General features: G+C 37.9%; 1 protein-coding gene across 2 annotated transcripts in view; it reads left to right on the top strand.

Annotated features, from left to right (window-relative positions):
* LOC117380970 (seizure protein 6 homolog) overlaps positions 1 to 9,338 on the top strand; it is a 78,055-nt gene extending 68,717 nt beyond the window's left edge. Inside the window, exons 10-18 of one of the 2 annotated variants that reach the window (XM_055226983.1) lie at positions 4,082 to 4,278; positions 5,092 to 5,286; positions 5,629 to 5,820; positions 7,579 to 7,773; positions 7,860 to 7,898; positions 7,988 to 8,096; positions 8,167 to 8,269; positions 8,555 to 8,608; positions 8,946 to 9,338. In XM_055226983.1, coding sequence (XP_055082958.1) covers positions 4,082 to 4,278; positions 5,092 to 5,286; positions 5,629 to 5,820; positions 7,579 to 7,773; positions 7,860 to 7,898; positions 7,988 to 8,096; positions 8,167 to 8,269; positions 8,555 to 8,581 — 1,057 coding nt within the window. In that variant the 3' untranslated portion in view covers positions 8,582 to 8,608; positions 8,946 to 9,338. Of the gene's footprint in view, positions 1 to 4,081; positions 4,279 to 5,091; positions 5,287 to 5,628; positions 5,821 to 7,578; positions 7,774 to 7,859; positions 7,899 to 7,987; positions 8,097 to 8,166; positions 8,495 to 8,554; positions 8,609 to 8,945 lie in introns of those variants that run through there. The other variant, XM_055226982.1, reaches the window with a different exon arrangement.
* The last annotated feature ends 11,721 nt before the right edge of the window (positions 9,339 to 21,059 follow it).

Here is a 21,059-nt window from a genome sequence, read left to right as displayed (position 1 = left end):
ACCACATCAGCAGGAGCGAGCTGGCACCATTGGTATGCTGAAGACATGCGAGCGGAAAGTACAGTTTCAAACAGACCTTGAAACTTAGTGCAGTCTGAAACTATGAGAGTTGACAAACGGTGTGGTATTGTGGAGCGTTTTATGCAGTATATTTCTATAGCAATCAGGACTAACAGGAACATGCATTAAAAGATAAGCTCTGACAGTCATTCGGACAGAAAGTAATCACAAATAGAGCTGCACTGATTCATTAGAATAATTGTGTCTAGTCAATTATTAAAATAATCATAATCACATTTTAATTATTTTAAAAGTTCAAGGTTTTTTGTTTTTTTTATTAATACCCATGGGTACATTGTTTGTATGTTTGTATTTTACTTGGTGTCTGGGTTATACAAATACATGATAAAACAGTTAAAACAAAGCTATTAAATCGAAATGTCAGATTCTGATTTTGATCAATAATACACTTTATTTTTAAATATTCTCTATGTAGACACTTTCAGTCAGCATATTTAACGCTTCACTTTGTGAGTCCTTTTGTACATCATGTGAATTACATAAAATAACAATCACTTTAGAGTTATTTTATTGCATTAAAAGTTCAAATCTTTTGTAAAAGTTGCTTTGACAGACAGAAACAGGCTGCTTGGTCCGTCTGAAGCCTTAGGTCTGGCAGGTGGGGTAACAGTTGGTTGAAGCTGGGTCCATATTGGTGCAGAGAGAGCAGCTGAGTGGCCTGTGGAGTGGTACTGGAGCAGGCTTTAGGTCCACACTGAGGAGCTGCAGAGCTGGCATGTGTCTGTGTTGACACTAGGTTTAGATTTGGACTCGAACCAGTGTAGAAATGCAAGACCAACTCTGGTTTGATCACTACTGGGTAATGATATGTCATTTATTTGATGATGATGATGATGCAAATTACAAGATAGACCAGTGATGCTCTTGAAAGGAATTGTGTATTTATTAAAAGATTTCATTATGTAGATATGTACTGTATATTTTTTCCAGTGAATGAGATGTGATATTTTGTAGACCAAGCTTTGCAGCATTCATTTTTTTCACATTTTCATTTGAACCAATTTTTTGGTTTTAATTTAGCTACAGATTAAAACTATATTATGACTTGTGCATTGCAAATCATCTGAGCTTTCAATAGACATAGAGTCAGAGTCTCAGCAAGGAGGCTTTGAATATCGTTACAAAAGCCCTATAGGAGCCAACAAGGTCAAATATGGTTCAGCTCTGATGAATAAAAAGCTGCACATTAGACACAGCTGTACAAATACCTTTTATATGAGTTTTTTCAGAACTTCCCTTGAACATTTCTTTTCGTCAGTGGCTCACATGTGTTCTGCTCCACAGGATTCAGTTCTTGTGATTTGGTCCAAACCCTTATTACCATTGTGCCTGCCTCATGCACAGCTGCTGATTGTGGGCAGAATGTGGAGGTCTAAATTGTCCCTATAGCCGTCCAGCTAACAAGAGGGGGTTGCTCTCTGGTCGCTGCCTCATTTCACTGCCATTCATTCAGCTGGCATCTGCTATTTGTGTTCTTCAAGAGGCTGAAATATAGCTTTGGAACCATTTCCTCCACCATTATGAGCCAACAACAAAATCCCCCCATTTTTCAGTCAAATCAGGCTTTAACAATATGAACATAAGGCGGGTTCAGTGCTGTGAATTCTTACTTGACTGATTGGTATTGACTATAGTAATTTCAAGTTATATGTGTCTAGGGTGACCACCTCAAACTGTATTAAAAGAGAGACATAAAAGAGTGATATGAATGTGACGGGACATGGATGGATTGACTCAGGAAATTTAAGCTCAAAGATAATATGATTTTTAGTTTATATCAATTGTAACATTCAAAGAGACACTGGAATAGCAATAGCATTAACATATTACAACTATGAATGCCAGTACACACAGAAAACAAACTATTAGCATGTTTTCAACACTTTTTATAATGCACGTGGCTTCAATGAAAAAGGGAGACATTCTCAGGACATGCATTTACATTACTATTTACATTTTTTAATTTTATGATAGTAACTTACCACTGTACATAGAGAGGTACATGCTACCGAAGGACTTCTGAGTTCTTCTTTTTAATATTTTGTTTAGTATTGTACATTTATACACCTTTCTTTGTTGTAAGCCTGTCTCAAACTTGTGTACACTGCAGTTTGAACTTAACATGGAGCTGTTATTTAATGTTGCTGTGATGAAACCGTGAGACAAAACACAAAAGCTGTAGTTGCTGTTTAATTTACCTTTCGGGAGAAAATTTGGGATGCTCATTCATCTTAACCGCAGCTTGTTTTTTACTCCGAGCCCTCAGATAGATGGAGGTGAGAGGCTGTGTAAGGAGTTATGAATAACAAATTGAGCATAGGTCATTTTGTTTCACTCTATCATCATCAAGTCGTGTCACTTTTAAGACGGCTCCCCCTCCCGCTGCTTTGTCTGCTGGAACGCCGCGTGATTCATTTTGTCACAAGCACTTTCAGTTGTACAGAACAGACTTCAAAGTAAAACACTGAATATGGAAACGAAGAGGCCCGCGGGTCTCGCCTTCAAACACGTTTCACCGCTGAAAGGAAGATTCAAATAATTGGAGCCATTAATCAAAACAAGAATGGCAGTGTGTTTTTGTGTTGTCAATCGAGAGCTATTAACTATGCTTATGTCATGTTGTCACTAAAAATAAATACACTGGCAAAACCAAACAAGCACATGGACAAGAGAAACCTCCACGATGGAGTAAGGTTAAAGCTGTACTAATTAACTTTTCTATCTACCTGCTTGTCTTCCTGAAGATATTACTGTGTTGTTGCCTGAAAGTTCTTGCATTTATTCTAACAAAGGCGTGTTTTTTATTTGAGAAATGCCTTTAAAAACCTCTATTTTATTTTGAGTGAGGTCATCTCTCCACAGATCTTACTTGTAACTTGGCCTGGTGTTGTCATAATTTCACATAGTTATTAATCTTGATTTTTTTTTATTGTTTCTTTCATTTTTTACATTGCAAAATTGGAGTTTCTCTATTGTGGGACGAATAAAGGTTCTCTTATCTTATCTGGTGTCTCCATGGAGATAGATGCTGTGGAACATTTCAGGCAAAGTAGAAGCATCTGTGCAGAGATGTTTGAAATACTGTACCAAGACAAAGTTTCAATCTGTTCATCTCATAGTTCAGATATAAATACTCTGACGCTATAGCAACAATGAGCAGACACTTTTTATTTGTTCAGTTCACCCGTTTTGGAGCAATAACAATTCAGAGCGCATGAAAATTTGAATTGTGTTCTCGATTTTTCTCCTCACCATAGTTAAACAAAGATTCCATATTGTGTCTTTTTATAACATCAGGCAAACCTCATGATGATTTAGCGCCAATGCAACCTCCAGAGCTTCTTCAAATGGCACACATGTAAATTATGAGACCCCACCTGAAATGATGCCGCTAAATATGAACATATCTCATTATAATGGCCATCTTGACATTTAAGGGGGTACTTTCTCCCAACGCAGCAGAGCAATACTACTTTTCTTTCAGCATTTTCCTTGGCTAGTGCACGAATAAATGTCAAGCTATACTAACACTGCATAAAGAGGGCAAGAACATATGAATTTCTAAATGGAAAAGGTTAATGCATTCTTTAAGTTAATCATGAGCTGTGGATATCCTGTCTAACTGTGTCTCCATGGAAATATATTCAATTTCACAATTTAACACTTCCTGCTTTGTGTATGTCTGTAACCTTAGGGTAATTTAAAAAGTGGAGTATTCTATTGGAATGAGTAACGTTTTCTTACATATTTATGAAATCAATGTGTTGGTGAAAAAACATGCATCTTGAATTATTTAGTGTTTATTTTTCACATCAGATCCATCCAATATAAACTGCATACAAATGTGGCCAGAAGTGTTGACGTAGCGTTATCTGTATTCCACTGCTGTCAGCTGAATAACGCGCCGCTTGTCCTCTTACATGTAATACATTCAACCTACACTCAGGTCATTTTTAATCATAAGCAGATGTTAATTCCCTTGTTTTTGTTTGCGTTTTAGTCTCCATCTTGGTAAGAATGACCTTTTGACCTTCTACGATGGCGATGACCTGACAGCCAACATCCTGGGGCAGTACAGTGGGACGCGGCCGCACTTCAAGCTCTACACGTCCATGGCGGATGTAACTATTCAGTTTCAGTCAGACCCAGCCACAAACATCTACGGATACAACAACGGATTTGTGGTGCACTTTTTTGGTATGTATCGAGAAGTAAAGTTTTTATTTCATCTTTTGGGAAAACGCATTACTGTATTCAAATGTGCACTGTGTAAGGTTTTTGCTGAAGAGTTTGCCACCTGCTCGTCTCCATAGTTATTTACCGGGAATATTCCGTAGTATTGCATTTAACAATCTAACTTTTATTCAGTTAAATGCTGTTTTATTGCACAAAAATACACTGTGAAACATGGATTCTTGCTGTGAGCAGGGGTCTCCTCACCACTGATCTGACTTGTTTCCATGGAGATAAATAAGTTTAACGCCACCATACGTTTAAGCTATACTATGGAACATTGTTTGGTGGTGGACCCCTGCCAGAAAAGTGACACAATTCACAGTTTTCACATTTGATCTTACATAATGTGGACAATGTGCACAGTCAACTCAGCATTATTAGACTTATTATGAAAACAATGGACGCCACAGTGGAATAAAAATGGGTCTATTTAGTGGCATCCTGTTGAGCCTGACTGTACCACTGTCTCTGTCTTCCTCTCTGGGTACGGGCCAACACCAGGTGCACCAGATTAGACAAACAAAGCCACACAATAATAGGGTGCACTTCAACATCAGCTGGTTTTGTCCAACGCTTTGTTCAGTTGGCAATGTCTGCAGTAGTTATTGAAGCACAGATTGACTGGTGCCAAGCCACATGCTGTTTTTTCTTCCCAGCAAAAATAGACCTATATTTACACTCCTCACTGGCATTACACCCACCGAAGTCAAGAAAATGGTTGGTAATAATAACATTTCTGTGCTCTAACTGTCTTGTTTCTGTGCTGGTTTACAGAAGTGGCCAGGAATGACACTTGCTCCGAGCTTCCGGAAATTAGCAATGGCTGGAAGAGCACATCACACCCTGACCTTATCCACGGGACTGTCGTCACCTACCAGTGTTACCCCGGATACGAGCTCGTGGGCTCTGAAATACTCATGTGCCAATGGGATCTCACGTGGAGCGGGGACGTGCCAAAGTGTGAGGAAGGTGAGAGGAGTCAAAGGAATATCAGGATTTTTATGACAGTGGTTCTCAAACTGTGGACTGCAGGCTTTTTTTAGCTTATGTGCTGGTTTTATTTATCTTTATTTATGTTCTTATTTTTGCTTTTTTCGAGTATTTAGTAATGGCTCTCATCAAAACAGCACAACAATAAGGTCACAGGTTCGATTCAGTACTCCGATTTCTGTGTTTTCTCCTTTTCCATGGGTTTCAGAATGATAAGGAATTAGTTTTTGAAGAACAGACAAATTTCTAAGTCTGTACTTTTGAGTTTCCTTTGTCATAAAAATAAAGTCTTACGGATATGCTTCTATGTGTTGTGTTCAGTGATTGCATGCCAAGACCCGGGGAACGTCGAGCACAGTCGTAAGGTGGTAACAGGAAGCCGGTTTGCTGTCGGGTCCACGGTACAGTTCTTCTGTAATAAAGGCTACATCATCTCTGGGAACGGCCTCCTAACCTGCTACAACAGAGACTCAGCCAAGCCCAAGTGGAGCGAAAGGCTTCCCAAATGTGTCCGTAAGTAACTTTATTTACAAGCAAAGGAAACATACACTACAACTGAGAACAGAACAGAATATATATATGTATAAAAAAATCTAATCTAACATTCATACGTGCTACTGGTAATTGGTTAATTTGATGTTAATATGTTTTTATTTGTCCCTTATTCTTATTCTGCTGCTAATTAGGCATTTAAATGAACACTTTCCTATTTATAAACACTTCAACGCTTATTAGTCTGATGTTAAGACATTTTTGTGCACAAATGATGACCCTAATAGGCTTTGAGTATGGTGTTGTTTAGTGCCACTAAGACGTTTTGTTTTTACTTATTAAGCCTAGTTCATTTACAAATAATGTTCTAACATCATTCTAATAAGCCATATAAGAACTTAATAAATGTCTTAATTAAATTAGCCATTTTAAAGTATGCAAATTAGCATCTAGTTCAATGTTAATAAGTGTACCACAAAATAAAGTGTTTCTGGATTTGTGAAATGTTTGCAAAATTTGGTCTTGGCTAACATGGCCCACGCCTGATTGATGTGTTGCGTTCATTGAGTTCTACACATTATCAATCTGGGAAGGCTCTTGCTGAAAGCATTCAGAAAAAAGCAGAACATCATGACAAATATTTGAATCTGATCAAAGCATCACAACAGCGGAACAAGATGAAAAATCAAACTTTTGTTACATCCAGATGAGAGAAAAGCACAAACATCTTCCCTGTCACAAATGCACAAAGCCCTTACCTTCTGCACAAACAGAATAGTCTGTATTGATGCTAAAATAGACTGAAGTTCTTCTGTCGGCATAGCCATGTTTGTTTTGGTTCACTTGGGCACTTGGCCTTTGGCTTCTGCACAAACCTCAGTGCTGCTCTGTGATTGGTCCGCCCACCAGCTTAACCTTACAGCAAGGGTCTCTTAAGATGGATTCTCGTGAGTTTGTGAACTCACAAATATCACTAGAATCTATGTTTCTGTGCAAGGTTAGATCTGAGCTGTAACTACTATAGGATGCTACAAACGCTTTACTTTCATCATTATGAAGTTTTCTCCTTAGTAATTTCTCTCTAATGACTCTATTGTAAAACACTTCATTAACGATCACTAATTGTGTGCAGACACCACTGATGAGCTCCTGGTAATAAATGCCTTTGTAATTGTGGAAGCTTAAACATAACAGTGGGGTCTTAGTTCAAAACGTCATTTTAACAGAAATATAAAGTGCATCTAATGTCACAGTTCTAACAATTCCACAGAATTAAACAGCATTTTTAATTGCAGTTTGCATTTGATCAGCAGTTTTGTTGTCATTTTAATTTAATATGCACTGTGTTTTCTTATTATGGAGATGTTACTGATTTACCTGGATATTTCACAGTGTGGCATTAGACCTGTCTATCTCCATGGAGAAAAGAAGATAACAGTAGGCCAAGTCACAGGTCAGATCTGTGGTGAGAGAGACTAAAACCAACTCCAATTGACTGTAAGATCCATGTGTATAATGCCATTCTGTGGAACGCAAAGCAATAACATCTCTATGGACATGAGCAGGTGACAGAGTCTATACCAGAAAAGTGACATAGTGCAAACCATAGATTAGAGATTAAACAAAATATGGTCCTCAAAATGTACCATGTAACAGGAAGTACAAGCAACAACAAACAAAAAGTTACATTATGTATAATCACCAAAGGTTTATCCAGCGTTGTTGTTACAGAAAGAAGAACATTATTACTGTAACTTACCTACTCCATGTGTTTGATAGCGGAGAAATATGAGCCATGCAGAAACCCTGGTGCCCCGTCCACCAGTGTGCAGAGCTTGGAGAAGGCCTTCTACCAGGCAGGAGAGACCCTCACCTTCTCCTGCCACTCAGGCTATGAGATGCAGGGCCACGCCACCATCTACTGCATCCCTGGACATCCCTCACAGTGGAACAGCACGCCCCCTGCCTGCAAAGGTTGGCTGTTACTTCTATAAACCATCATCGTTTGTTGTGGGTAGAAGTATGCTCATTGCTTTCTAAATTACTTTCTTATTTTGAAGCTTTAACACAACAGTACATTGATGAACGGAGATTAGATGGTAAGTTAATTTTACAGTGACAATTTTGCTTATAAAGTGCGATATGATAAAGAAAAGATAAATTGCTTAATTGTCTTTTTCCATTACAGTTTCCAAAGTAGATTATGAACTAGAGGGGACCAACATAGCCCTGATTGTTTTCATTCCCACTGCAGTCATCCTTGTGACTGTGCTAGCGATTTATGTCTACTTTGTAAAGTAAGTAAAAATCTCTATCCATTTCATTAGCTGTGAAATGAGCCTTAAATTATGTACTCCTTTTTCTCAGGCTCCAAGGAAAGACCATTCGAATGCCATCATCATCATCATCGCCCCCATATGACAACATGACAGAGGAGTCGGCATTCGAAAACCCCATATATGACAGTGGAGTAAGTACGGATATAATGAACATGCAGGATGTGGACTCTCACAACACCAGCGTCCTGTCCTGATCCCATCTCATCTGGCTGTCGTCGTACTGTCATTTCACCACCAGAGGACGCTATTCATTTCATCGCTCATCCGCATGTCATGAACAAATCAGGAAAGTTCATACTCACCCTGTAGTTTAGGTGGTGGTGTTATCCTCCTTTTTATTTATTTTACATAAAAAATAAAGTGTTGTTCTCAGTTGTAAATTAAGCACCCCCTCTGGTCTCCTCTTGTCCTTCCAGCGCTGGCAGACCCGATCTAGATACTAAATCAGATGACTTTAGAGGGCCTATGAGGTAAGACCTTCATGTGAAGCTGACAGCACCATTCAATCACTGTCACAGGGTCATGACCTCTGCGTGTGTCAGATATATGTTATTTTGGGCCACTCCAGTTTCTATTATATCTGTGCTTCACCTCATGTTAGAATAAGCCTGCACAGTGTTAGCTTTAGCTGCCCTGCTCTCTTTCAGTGAAATATGGGGGGAAATATACCCTTAAAGAGTTTTTTTTTTTTCCCTTTATAAAACAATGTCTAAAAAAATAAATAAAAAATAAATAAACAATATTATTCTTTGTGTAGAGTTACAATTTCTGGGTTTTCTTTTTTTGTTAATAATCTATGTTTTGCAGGGTTGATGAAAATAAATGCGCAAACTGGGAGCCTACAAAAGAGGAATTGCTCAAGCTTTGCCTTTGGGAGCCTCACTGCACTTTTTTCATCCTCCTGTTTTAGTTTTTTATTTCTTTGAATTTTCTTTATTTGTGCAATTTTCTGTAAATAATGTCTTCGCTGTCAAATATGTAAACCTGTGAATCACCATGGTGATATTTTTATAATGTAAATTACTGAGGACCTTTGGTGATTGGATGTTTTTTTCAGTACTTTTTACCGCCCAGAGCTTGGAGCAAGTGGAAACGGACAAAAAGGTGCTTTGATTGAGACTTGATAGATAAGCCTGTCCCGATAATATTTTTATGTTTTCTGTAAGGGTCTGCTCTTGTAAATAAACTGCCTGTCCAATATGAGTGCCTCACGACTTATTATAACCCAATGAAATCACTTAATTGTAATTGAATGTTTCTTTTATCTTTTTTGGTAAGTGTCATTATCTTCTCCACACTTGTTTTGTCATCTATCAGTTTGTCTTGAATAAATAAATAAATAAATAAATAATATTTCCTACGGAAACTTCAGTGTATTATGTGAATGTAACGGATACTAAATGATGAAACTGTGGTGTTTTCTGTGTGCAACCCCAATATAAGCTTCAATACCCAAAAATGTATCTATCCAATACAGACCTGCTACTCTATGTCGAGAAATACTAGTGTATATTAATAAGATTAGTGTCTCAGTATTTTGCCTAAAAAACATGAATGACACAAATTCTTCATGGCAAAAAAATAAAAATAAATAGTCACTCTTTACACTCTGACAGCGTTGAGCCATTGGTAGTAACCATGAAAGTATGAAAGCTCTTTGCAAACACTTCATTATGAATCAAAAAGAAAATATGTAGCTAATGTGAGATACAGAGCTCACAAAAATATCAGAGCACTGTATTCATTTTTACAAATTCACTAATATCATTGAGCACCTTTTGGTTATACTGAAACCAAAATCACTTCACTGGAATGTGGGGTCTGCAGCAACAACCTTGTCATCCCATTATCCACCACTAGATGACAGCAGATCCACTCTGACCCTCACTGCTCAGGCTAAAGGGACAGTGTGTAACATTTAGACTTTAAATTTGACAAACATAACATATCTGTGTCCTCAGAAACGGGGTAACCACATGTCCTCAACATTTATTTGACTACTAACAATTGTAACGCTGATTTATTCTTAATTACAAAAAATAAACAATAAATAAAAATAAATAAACTGGACATAATGGACATGTTTTTTATGTTATAATTTTGTGTTTTTATTCTCAAAAACATCATCCAATCAGAAAACAGAATCACACGAGTCTCTTATTTGGTTAAAAAAGGCCAAGACAAAGGCACTTGAGCCCAGCCCATTCAGCCCATGTTACACACTGTACCTTTAAATGTATGGCCTTCAAATATTTCACTTAAAGCTCACAATTTGATCTGTAGTCTTCCTTTTAGAGGCATGAGTTGACGTTATAAGATTTGATTTTTTTTTCCCCACCTTGACTTGTTATAATTTTACCAGCAGATGGCGCTCTACTCTTGTCTATTAGTATCACCTATTGAAAGCATATGCAGCCCTTTATTACCTGCAGTAATTCCTCCAGAGGAAACCTACAGCTCTGCCCCTGCCATGGCCATCTTAAAGGTCCACAATGAAAGTAAAACACTGCTTTAAATCCAGTCGGGGCAGGACAAGGCAATTAAGCAGTAATACAGCGGACCATTACAAGTCCCACTCTGCACCAGTAGCCCCCAGCCACGCGCTTACACCGAGCTGTGGGAGACATATTAGCGCACACTTAATGTAATGACCCATTCACTCTGTGTTTGTATGTGCACTAGGTGGTTAGTGACGAAAAATCATTGCAACTTAATGTTTTGTTGTTGCTTTTTTCCATTATAATCTCACTGTAGGTGTTATTGTTGGACTGTTGAAGAGAAATGCAAAACTGCTCGTCTTTTTTTCTTAAATTGAAATGGGATTTATCAGGCTTTGGTTCACCCCGAGGCTCCTTTCATTTTCTATTACAGTGTTTTTAGTGGAGATTGACAGAGGCGCTCTTCCTCCCCAAAGCACAGTCCTATTAATCTGATGAATATGTTGTTCAGAGAGAATGGAAAAAGGGGGAAAACACGGCAGCTTTGGGAGACAAGAGAAAGAAGGCGTATCATGTGCAGCCAGTGGAGCCAGGTGGAGGAGGTGGAGAGGCACAAGGTTAGTGCGCGTTGGGTCATGGCTGGTCACTCAGAGGCAGTGACCCCAGCAGGCTTGACCTTTGCTCGCGCGAATCTAGCCTGGAATGGAGCTTTTTCACAACGTGTCTGAAGAACATCAATTCACTTTCACGTTTTGCAGTGCAGCCCTGGCTCTCTGCTTGTACATTCTGACTTCTGCCAAGGTATTTCAATGATAGGCAACATAGCCAATTTGTTTCTTTATCAAGCCTTTAAACTCTGTGGTTAGTCATTTGCTTTTAGATCATATATGTTGCTTAATGTCTTAGCTTTTATGATTATAATTGTACTAATCTGACCTTTAGACGTATGACAGGATTTCTCCAAGTTACAAACCAAACTAAAATACACAAATTCTCCCTCGCCCTTGCTCAGTTGTGATTTATTTCCTCACAATTGAAGGAACAAGACTATGATAATTTTGTACATACTATTTATTTTACAATTAATCCTAAAAATTGGATTTAGTTGAAGGATAAAAGCGTGATTAGCCTCTTTTGATGTGCATGTAAAAATCTTTTGTTAATCCTTTACTCTCTCATTAAACAGTTTTAGTCCCAGAGGGGCTGTTTTAATCACGCCAAGCTTACTGTCTGTTGTTATAAACTAAAAACTAATGCTTCACAAACGTATTTAACACTAAACAGAGGTAAGAGAACAGCCGTGTGCCGTGGGTGTTACTGAACGTGTCATGTGTGAAAAGTCTCAAATAACAAATATGAGAGATCTCAGCATCACGAGTGTGTGTAGTGTGCTGTTACAATACTACAATTCCTTCCAATAACTTAATTTGGATATGAAGGAAAAGGCTTGATATGCAGTACCAATGTTGATACAATAAAGATAATTAAAAACACCATATTCTTTGGACAATTCTGTACACTTCTGGGTTGTTTTTTTTGTTTTTCTGAAAACCCATACACTATTCAGGCTGTACAATGTTTGTCTATCAACATTTGTATATTGGAAATAGCCCCTGTGCAATCCTCCTTCATCTCAAATGGGGAAAAAAAGATATAGATACTGATTTCAGCAGGTATTAGTACTGAAAATAACATCAGACCTTGAAGGGCCCATATTACACTATTCTCTGATCTCTGTGATAATGTTGTTTCCTCTTCAAAAACAGACCTGGAGTTGTGTTTTGTTTCATTCACACATGTCTAACACACAAACCCTGTATATTTAGGCTGGGTTCTTCTCTCAAACTGAACAGAAAACACTCTGTTCCACCTTGTGATGTCATGTGGTGATACAGGAAGTGCTCCACTGTGTTTTTAAACTCCATACACCTTCAGAATCATTTGGATGATTTCAGGAATTAACAATCTCTACTGAACTAAAGGCAAAAGGAGCTGTTAACTTTAAAACTGACACTACATGACATCACAAGGTGGGACAGAGCTCAGAAGCTGCATACAGACTAATAATAAAGGATTACTCAAACATGTGTGAATGAAATAAAACACAACTCTCTATTTAGAAGCTCCCCGACTTGAGGTTTATATGAAATGTAACCAGTGCTTTCAGAGGTCTATAGGCATGTGTCTGTGGAGGTCCAGTTCAATAACTATGTCAAAACATTTTATTCTTTTCCAACAGGCGGCCCAAACTCGTGAGTCAAAGAAAAACACATCTACTGCACGGGCAACATGACAACATACGCAATCACTCCAAAACAGGTTAAAAAAAAGATTAAAGACATTAGGACAGTATAGCTGGGAGTGTTTGCTGTGGTCCTTGTCGCTTGTCACATGGAGGGGACAAAGCCGCAGAGCCGGGGGCCAGAGGGGAGTGGATGAACCGCGCCGATGATAATGCAGCATGACACCTCTGAAATGAATCCCTGGTTACCATGGAGAAGAAGCAACTTGGGACAGTCTCTGGGGTACTTCAAATAAAGCCAGCTGTAAGTGATGTTTGATTAGTATTTAGATCATGTTCGCGCTCAGTGGAGACATGTTGTGAGCCGCTTGTGTGCCTGTGTTACACTCATCTGGCCATGCAAGGCTGATAAATGTGATATTATTGCACAGCTCCTATTCTATACTATACATTTTGAGGGTTTTTTTCCCTCTGCACTATTTATACAATCCCAGTCAATCAGGTATGTAAATTTGCAGTTGCCAATTCAATTTGCAATTAGCACTGAATGCAATTAGCGCTTGTCAAATATTGAGAAGAGGGACATCAGAGAGCAAACACATCTATTTACAATGCAACTAACACAGGACTCATCGTGACACATGTGGGTTTTATTTCTCTGAGTCCAATGTCCTCTTTTTAATTGCAATTGTTAGTCAAACTTAAACACTATAATGTTGTTTTACTTTATTTGTTGGATTTTGAGAAGATCTTTAGAAAAAGTTGGCATTGTTTATTTTGCCATACAAATTCAGAAACCCTTGAACCAGAAAACCATTGACAGCAAATGACCATAAAAACAACAGGGTAGTTTTACATGACCAGTAAAAGTCAGATAGGTGGTCAGAAATGTGGTCATCAAAAACACCTGGTGACATGTGTCAGTAAATCAGTGGATGTTCATTGTACAGTTGTGACAAAGACAAAGTGCAATGGATTTTAAAATATATTTGTGTCTTTGCCACATTAGTTTGCCTTTTTTTTTGGCATAATTGTCTTTGTCAAAACCTGCACAAGTGTGAACAATCAGATTAATGACACCAGATGTAACATTTCAATAATCTGCTCTCCAGAAATCAGATAATGAGCACATTTTGTGTGCATATAAACATAGCCAGTGAGTGGTGATATTCGATTATTCACTACTGCTAAAGTATCAGCTTTATGATGCAGTTGATAAAACATTTAAAGACTAAACCCCAGAGCCCCGTGTCCTGTCCTTTGCTGCCTGTGCATCTTTATTTGAAAGTGTCAGCCATGTTACAGATGGACTGCTTACTAAGATGGAACTAATCACTTCTGACTGCTATCTGTCTGTGTCAATTACACAGTGGTCGCATTGTGGGTCCCTTCGCCATCGCACAGTAATAAATACAAGAACATAAAAAATAGACACTTGCTGTTAGAAGTGTGTATTTTGGCATAATTCACTGTTCACCTGTTAAAATAATTGTCCTTATAAAGATATGAACATGTTTCTGAATAGGTTGTCCAAGTATGGTTTGGTTAAACATGTCGTCAACCTCTTAGCTACCACAAATATCTTATACTTAGGCAATTGTTAGGGTATTAATTAATTAATTAGTTACTAAGCCTGAATCATTCAACTACTTGTTCATTATGAATTAAGTCTTTGTAAATGATTTAAGGCTAATTAAAGTGGAGCCGTATAAAGTGTTATTGAAATATCTCAATACTATAGTCAGACTTTAGTTGTAATAATTGTAAGTGAAAATGACATCTTTGAAATGCTTGTTCTGTTGTGTTTCAGACATTTCTTTCTCCTGGTCCACTGTCCGTCCCTTGTTGCTTGTTGCTGAGACGTTTGACAAAGACAGATTGCCTTAGTGCTGCTTAAAGGTGACTGCTTCGCTCCCTGTTCCCCCAAGTGTTGCATCATTGTGGTCCATCATGACAACCAGGGCACAAGACATCATTATAGCCTATATGGTAATAGAAAAATATATGTTGATATAAAGAAGCAAGGAAATTGTAATAAATAAATACAGTGAAGGAGCAGCAGCGGTCGGAGTAGCCCATACTGGGGGCTGGGTGGCTGAACTGAAGGGGATATTTATCATTATTGGTTCTTCTCGCGTCCCTTGGTCAAGCTGACATCCAGCCTAACATTGACATAAATCATCATTTCTTTATAATGGATCCCAGCACTACCACAAGGAGAAAAATGAGCAGACATTATGGATTTGCCCCTTTCCTTACTTTAATATATATTTTCATTTTTGACTTCATACAGTGAAATAATATCAAGGCTTTTATGTTTTTAATGTTTTTCTTTTCCTTCTTTCTGTCAGATGCACTGCAGCAGGCTCAAGTGTCACTGTGTCACAGTCAGACAGATGAATGCTCATCATGGGCTGTGGATTGCATCAGAGGAATGTAAGCAACAGAATTATGTGATACCCATTGACATGATTTAATTTTATGTACAAAGGTTTGTTTTTTACACAGTGTCAGTTAGTCTGCTTGTAAACCAGGGTGATGTTACTGTGATTGGGCTTACGTTGAGCTACATTTATCCAGAGTCCTCTATGCACTGTAACCTTAACAAAAGTAATAGTGACATTGAGATAAATGATTAGTGTAAGTGATCCTATCGTCATGTTGTTTCAGAGACAGTAGTAAAACTATTACACTTAAGCATACATAGCATTGTCAGCCCACACATTTAAAAAGGTTATAATAAAGTGTAATTCTTGTTTTTAAAGAGAGTTATAGAAGAAAACATGCCCCAAAATTAACTCCTACCTGAATCATTAAATGCCATGAATATTGCATTTGTTATAATTAAACATTAAAAATGGATGGTTTCAGTAATAAGTTAACCAGCAGCCACAGGACCTTACATTGTAAGTGTCTTGATTAATCACTTAGCAGCAAATGTATTTTCAAATTATAATATAATTATTCATCTTATGTTTCAGTTGTAGATGGTGATAAATGGAACAGGCTGAAGGGACATTACTGAAACACTGGGCTTCTTTTAAAGCCATAGACCAATACTACAGTGAACGGCACATACGCTTCAACATTGTCCATTTATTGTGTCCTGATGACTTTTTTCTAACCAAACTTTTGATTGTTTAGTTCTGCTCTGGAAATACCCCATTATCCTTACTCACTTTTTTGACACAAACTAATAACGTAGATTAAATCATGCAATGTAAATAAAATAATATAGTGTTATATTTAGTATTGATGAAACCTCATTTTGTTTTCTCTTGCATTACTTGTTTCTTGGTATGTTTACTGTAGTAGCTTACTTTTATATACCATTCCGAATAGTTGCACCTTAACTATTAATCTCCACTATTTTAATACAAGTTTTAAACAGTATAAAGTCTTGGGTTGTTCTAACAAAGCAGGCATATACATTTTATAACATCTGCTGCTAATCTAAGTATCCCTGAAATTGATAAAGTGTATTTAAATTGTTTTATTTCCTGGTTATTTGAGAAGACAACCCATATATACTGTCTTAGCCGATGGATGATGACAAATATGAGGCTTAATGTAAAATAACTTAAAGATGTTGTCTAGAACATGTCAATATGTGAGCATGGTGTCATTTCAGACGATCAGAGCTCCAGACAGCTTGTCAGGGGTCATGACCTTTACAGACTGTCCACTTCACTTCTATTAGGGCTGTGCAGTGGAGCCAGCCATCATGCAGGGGTCACTCTCCACACTTACTCTGTCAATGATCAGTACCTCTCCTACTGTCTGATTGTTGTTAGTGGAGTTAGCTCTTTTTTTATAATGGTCAGATCTGATAGCTCTGATTCAGTATTATTAAGTATATAGGCATTATTAAGTAACCAGGCATGCTGAAAATCTTTTGAATGAACACAAAAATGAGGAGTTTTCTGCTAGGGTCTCTGCCATCTGCTCTTCTCCGCTTGACTGGAGCGTCTCACTGTAAGACATTAAGGCAGTAAGGTTTAAATATTGCATTTATTCACTGCGTTTTTCGTTGCTCAAAAGTTACTTACACAACATGCATTTGTATTGTGAGTAGGCTCGCTTGTCCACAGATCTGACCTGCAGCTTGACCAGGTGGTGTCAACTGTACACACAAGTTTAATGTAATACTGTAACATTCAACAGTTATATCTTAGTGGAGACAAAGCAGGCAGCGTACCCTCCACCAGAAAAGTTACATAGTGCATCTTTAAAAGTAAACAATAAAACCTTATATCTCCAAATGCTCATTATTCACTTTAATGGACCATGACAACAGCTTAACAACGCAAGTGCAACACAAGAAAGTGTTTGGTAACACAATTTCCAACAGGAAAACAGATAGGAAGATAAGTGGACCTTTTAAATGAAAATGTCAGAGTCACCAAAGAAAGGGAGATGGGCATAATGGTGGGGTGTTATTATGGTGGGATTGTTGTGTCTGCGGCCCTCCTTTGTGCACTTTTAGTCGGTACACAGAAAGCCTCTTCACCTCTAATGGCAGTTTATCCACAAGTGACATAATTTGCTCTAAGTGCTACAATCACACCACTTATTTGTAGAGTTTATTAAAAGGGAACCATTCTATCTCTCATTAGAAACTGTGTTAAAGCAGTTTGTGTACAGTATACAACGGCTTATGTGATTCTGAAATAATGTCAAGAAAGAAAAAGTTAGATTTAGAGCTATTGGTGCTGCTGAGGGGAAATATAGTCTTTAGTGAAGCATGAATGGTGGGTTTGTTTGCGTATTTGCTTGAAAAACAAAATCTCATGGTTTATGGTTTTCTCATGGTAGCTAATTTGGGTTAGAAAGGAAATTATAGTTGAGTAGTATCAATACACAATGCCCAACTTTAGTAAAACATGTATAGTTTGTGATGTAGTGAGCGCTATTAGTCAGTCATAAAAGCCTGAAATTTGTATTTTCTCTGCTAACTGCAAAACACCACTGTATCCATGTAGTATTTATTTATACAACTTGCAAATCCTGTGGTTTAGATGTCAACAGATACGTAAAATGCATGCTATTCTAGTTTATCAGTTCCTATTTCAGTCTCCCAAATATTATCACCCCCTTTGTTGTAAAACATAGATTGGAATTAGAAATGTACTCCTACATTATTGAACCTAAATATAAAAGAAATGAAAATAAAAAAAATAAGAGAACGCATGCTCTAGACATGTCACTAGATGCTCACTTTCAAATCTTCATAATATGTAGCTACACTAACGCTGTCCTTTTTTTTACTTCTTTTCTGTTTCCCCCTTCATTCTTTGGCATTTATTGTATGCATTTAACATAAAATAACATCTGCAAGCCAGGGCTAAATCTTTGTGCTGTAAATGTTCCTCCCTGCCGCCCAAAAGAAATGAACTGAGCAAAGCCAAACTTCCATTAAAGTGAAATATATGTTTTTAATGGTTTATGGATAATGACCTATGTACAAATTCTATGCATTGGCTCATTTGTGTTTCTGGGACCTGAGAAAAGAAGATAAATTATGGCTGATGGAATTTAAACAATTAGCCATTAAACAATTATTTGAGGGGTAATTGGATTTTAAATCCAGAGGACATTTATTTTACAGACATTCATACATTTCTTTGTCACAGAAGAGTCAACAAAGATGGTGCTTTTTTGTGCTTTTTAGGTTGACATAAAGTGTACGTGCTTAACTAACTAAACTTTGTTATTATAAAGAATCTTTTTAATTCGACTGTGTGAATAAGCTGTTCAAATATATAGCTGGAATGTGACTGCAAACCCACAAATGAACAGCTACTTTCTTATGCAATCAACTCAACTTTCTTCACCAAGGTTCAATAGCTTTGTATTTTTAAGGACATATTGATATTTTCTGGACATATGAAGATTAAAAAGTGATATCATGTGAAGAATAATGTTTTCAGACTTCCTTGTTAGCAGATTTGTGCAGGTGAGTGGATGTGGGCCACCATATGTGACTTTGTGTTGAGTCTAATGCTGCAGAGGAGGATCTGCGCTCGTGAGGAGCCTGTAACACCCATGAAGAGCAGGGGGCCTTTGTGCACCTCCTCCATTCCTTTTGCCCCTCCTCCTCTCCACCCGCCATGACAGCATGATTAGCCATAAGCCCCCTGTCCCCCTCGCCCAGACCTGGACATCCTAATGCGGATTAGTCCACAAGTTAACAATGAATGAAAACGTCCTCCAGGAGCTGCTAATTCTATTCTGCTCAGTGTCAGTCCATTCACAGGCCGTGTTTGAACACAACCCATAATCTTCTTACAAATCAAAGGTGGACAAATCATATTCATTTAAACATTGCCTTGGCAGCCAGAGGACATATTATGAGCTCAACACAAGGCTATAAATCTGCCATCTGCACACAGTTCAACTGCCACGGAGACACCAGACAGGCCCAAATGCAATGGAGAGTAATACACCGCAATAGCCAATAATAATTGTTATTCTTTGTATTGGTTGGTTTGGATTCAGTTTTTTCCCAGGCTCATTTCAAACTCCAGGAATGACAGTATCACATTTGTCTATCACAAGCTTCACGTGTAATTTTATGTTGTGTTGCTGGGTAATGATCACAGTTTCTCTGATCATTAACAGGGATTTATTCACGTAACATTTAATCTTTATATGTTTCATTTGTTGCACTTTTAACTGCTTTGGCACATTATAAAGTTGGACATCGATCAGCACTGCCCAAGTAGTAAATAAATAAATACACTTTTAAAATATTTCATAATACATAGATACAAATGAATCCTTGTTTTTGGTGATTCTAGGCGTCTGCACTCTGTGAGCTCACTGCAGCTCTTCTCAGTCTAATGGTGCTGGCGCTGGCCTCTAGAGCAGATAGCATACACAGAGTGACATGAATTAGCCCCAGATCGACTGATATCTCTGCCCTGGGGAACGCTCCGGCTCCACTCTGCTTCTGCGCTGCTGAATTTGTTCTCTATTCTCCCTCAGCTCGTCCTTGTCAGGGGAACGTCAGGCCTGCCTTTGTGTGATGGACAGGTGCTGGCCAAGTCTGATGGAGCCATTTCAACACCAATGTACTGAACCAAGAAATGTCATCCAAGAACACAGGAGGGTGGCGAGGACACGTCTTTGAACACACAGGTACACGGTCTGTGTGCCTGCGATTTTTCAAAACAAAAATCAAATGGCCACAGTGTACATGGACCGTACACCCAGATGAGACGGCAGCACAACATTTGTTCAATTTTGTATGTTTGTGGCAACTCTTAAATTAACAAATGAATCATGTCATTCATATAAAATGTAGAAGAGTAATGAGTGCTGAATGTACTATGAGTTTATGTTAAAGCACAAAATAACCAACCTCTTGCATTGTCCCACAGTGTTAAAGGTGCATTATGTAACATTTCTGGTGGGGAGCTTGCCACCTGCTTCTCTCCATGGGGATGTTAGTGCTTTTCCTTCGATGTTCCACAGTAAAGTACTTATATATCTTGCATTTATTCAGTTGCAGATGTTTTACCTGTAAAAAGCACTTTTTTCATGGAACTGTGTAGGTGGCAGAGCCTCCTCCAGAAAACTGTCCTAGTGCACCTTTACGTGCAGGTTTCTGATTTTATAACAAATGTTTTGTCTGACAATCCACAATGTCTGGAGTTGGCACAGGATCTCAGTATGAATCTAAAGTTAATATCTTACCATGATCATGTAATTAACATTTATATCAAGGGCAACTGTTTTTGACTCTTTAAATTATAGCTAAGATTTTCAAATTTTGAGGTGGCTATAATCACAGTTGTGCGTTTTTTGTGTTTTTGGATTCAAAAGAGGGAATGTCAGTTTTGTGAATCTGTCATTTTTGGTTGATTCTTAGAGGCAAGAAAAATGAAAAAGTGTAGGTCAACAAATTCAAAAGGTAATCTCCGCAATTGTGAAAAATAATAGTCTAATAATGTTGCGTTGCTTTGTGCGTATTACTTATCAGAACATTTTAGCTGATTGTTCTGAATGTACGCTCTGAGCACATGTGTACACTGAAGATAAGTCTGTGATGCCTGTCCCACCAAAATTAATAGAAGCAAACTATTATTTTGGAGCTTTATTTGATTTGGCAAAAAAAAGAAGAGAATGCATCAATAAGACAAAGAACCAATGTAGTTACAAGTCGCTTGCACACGTCTCCTGACAGCAAAGTGAACAGCCATGAAAGCAATGATTCAACGTGTTTTGTTCTGGCAATGA

This window comes from Periophthalmus magnuspinnatus, chromosome 14, assembly GCF_009829125.3.
Source record: "Periophthalmus magnuspinnatus isolate fPerMag1 chromosome 14, fPerMag1.2.pri, whole genome shotgun sequence".
Classification (NCBI taxonomy): domain Eukaryota; kingdom Metazoa; phylum Chordata; class Actinopteri; order Gobiiformes; family Gobiidae; genus Periophthalmus; species Periophthalmus magnuspinnatus.
Note: the sequence above shows the minus strand (reverse complement) of the source record. Positions and strands in the feature narration are given on the sequence as shown.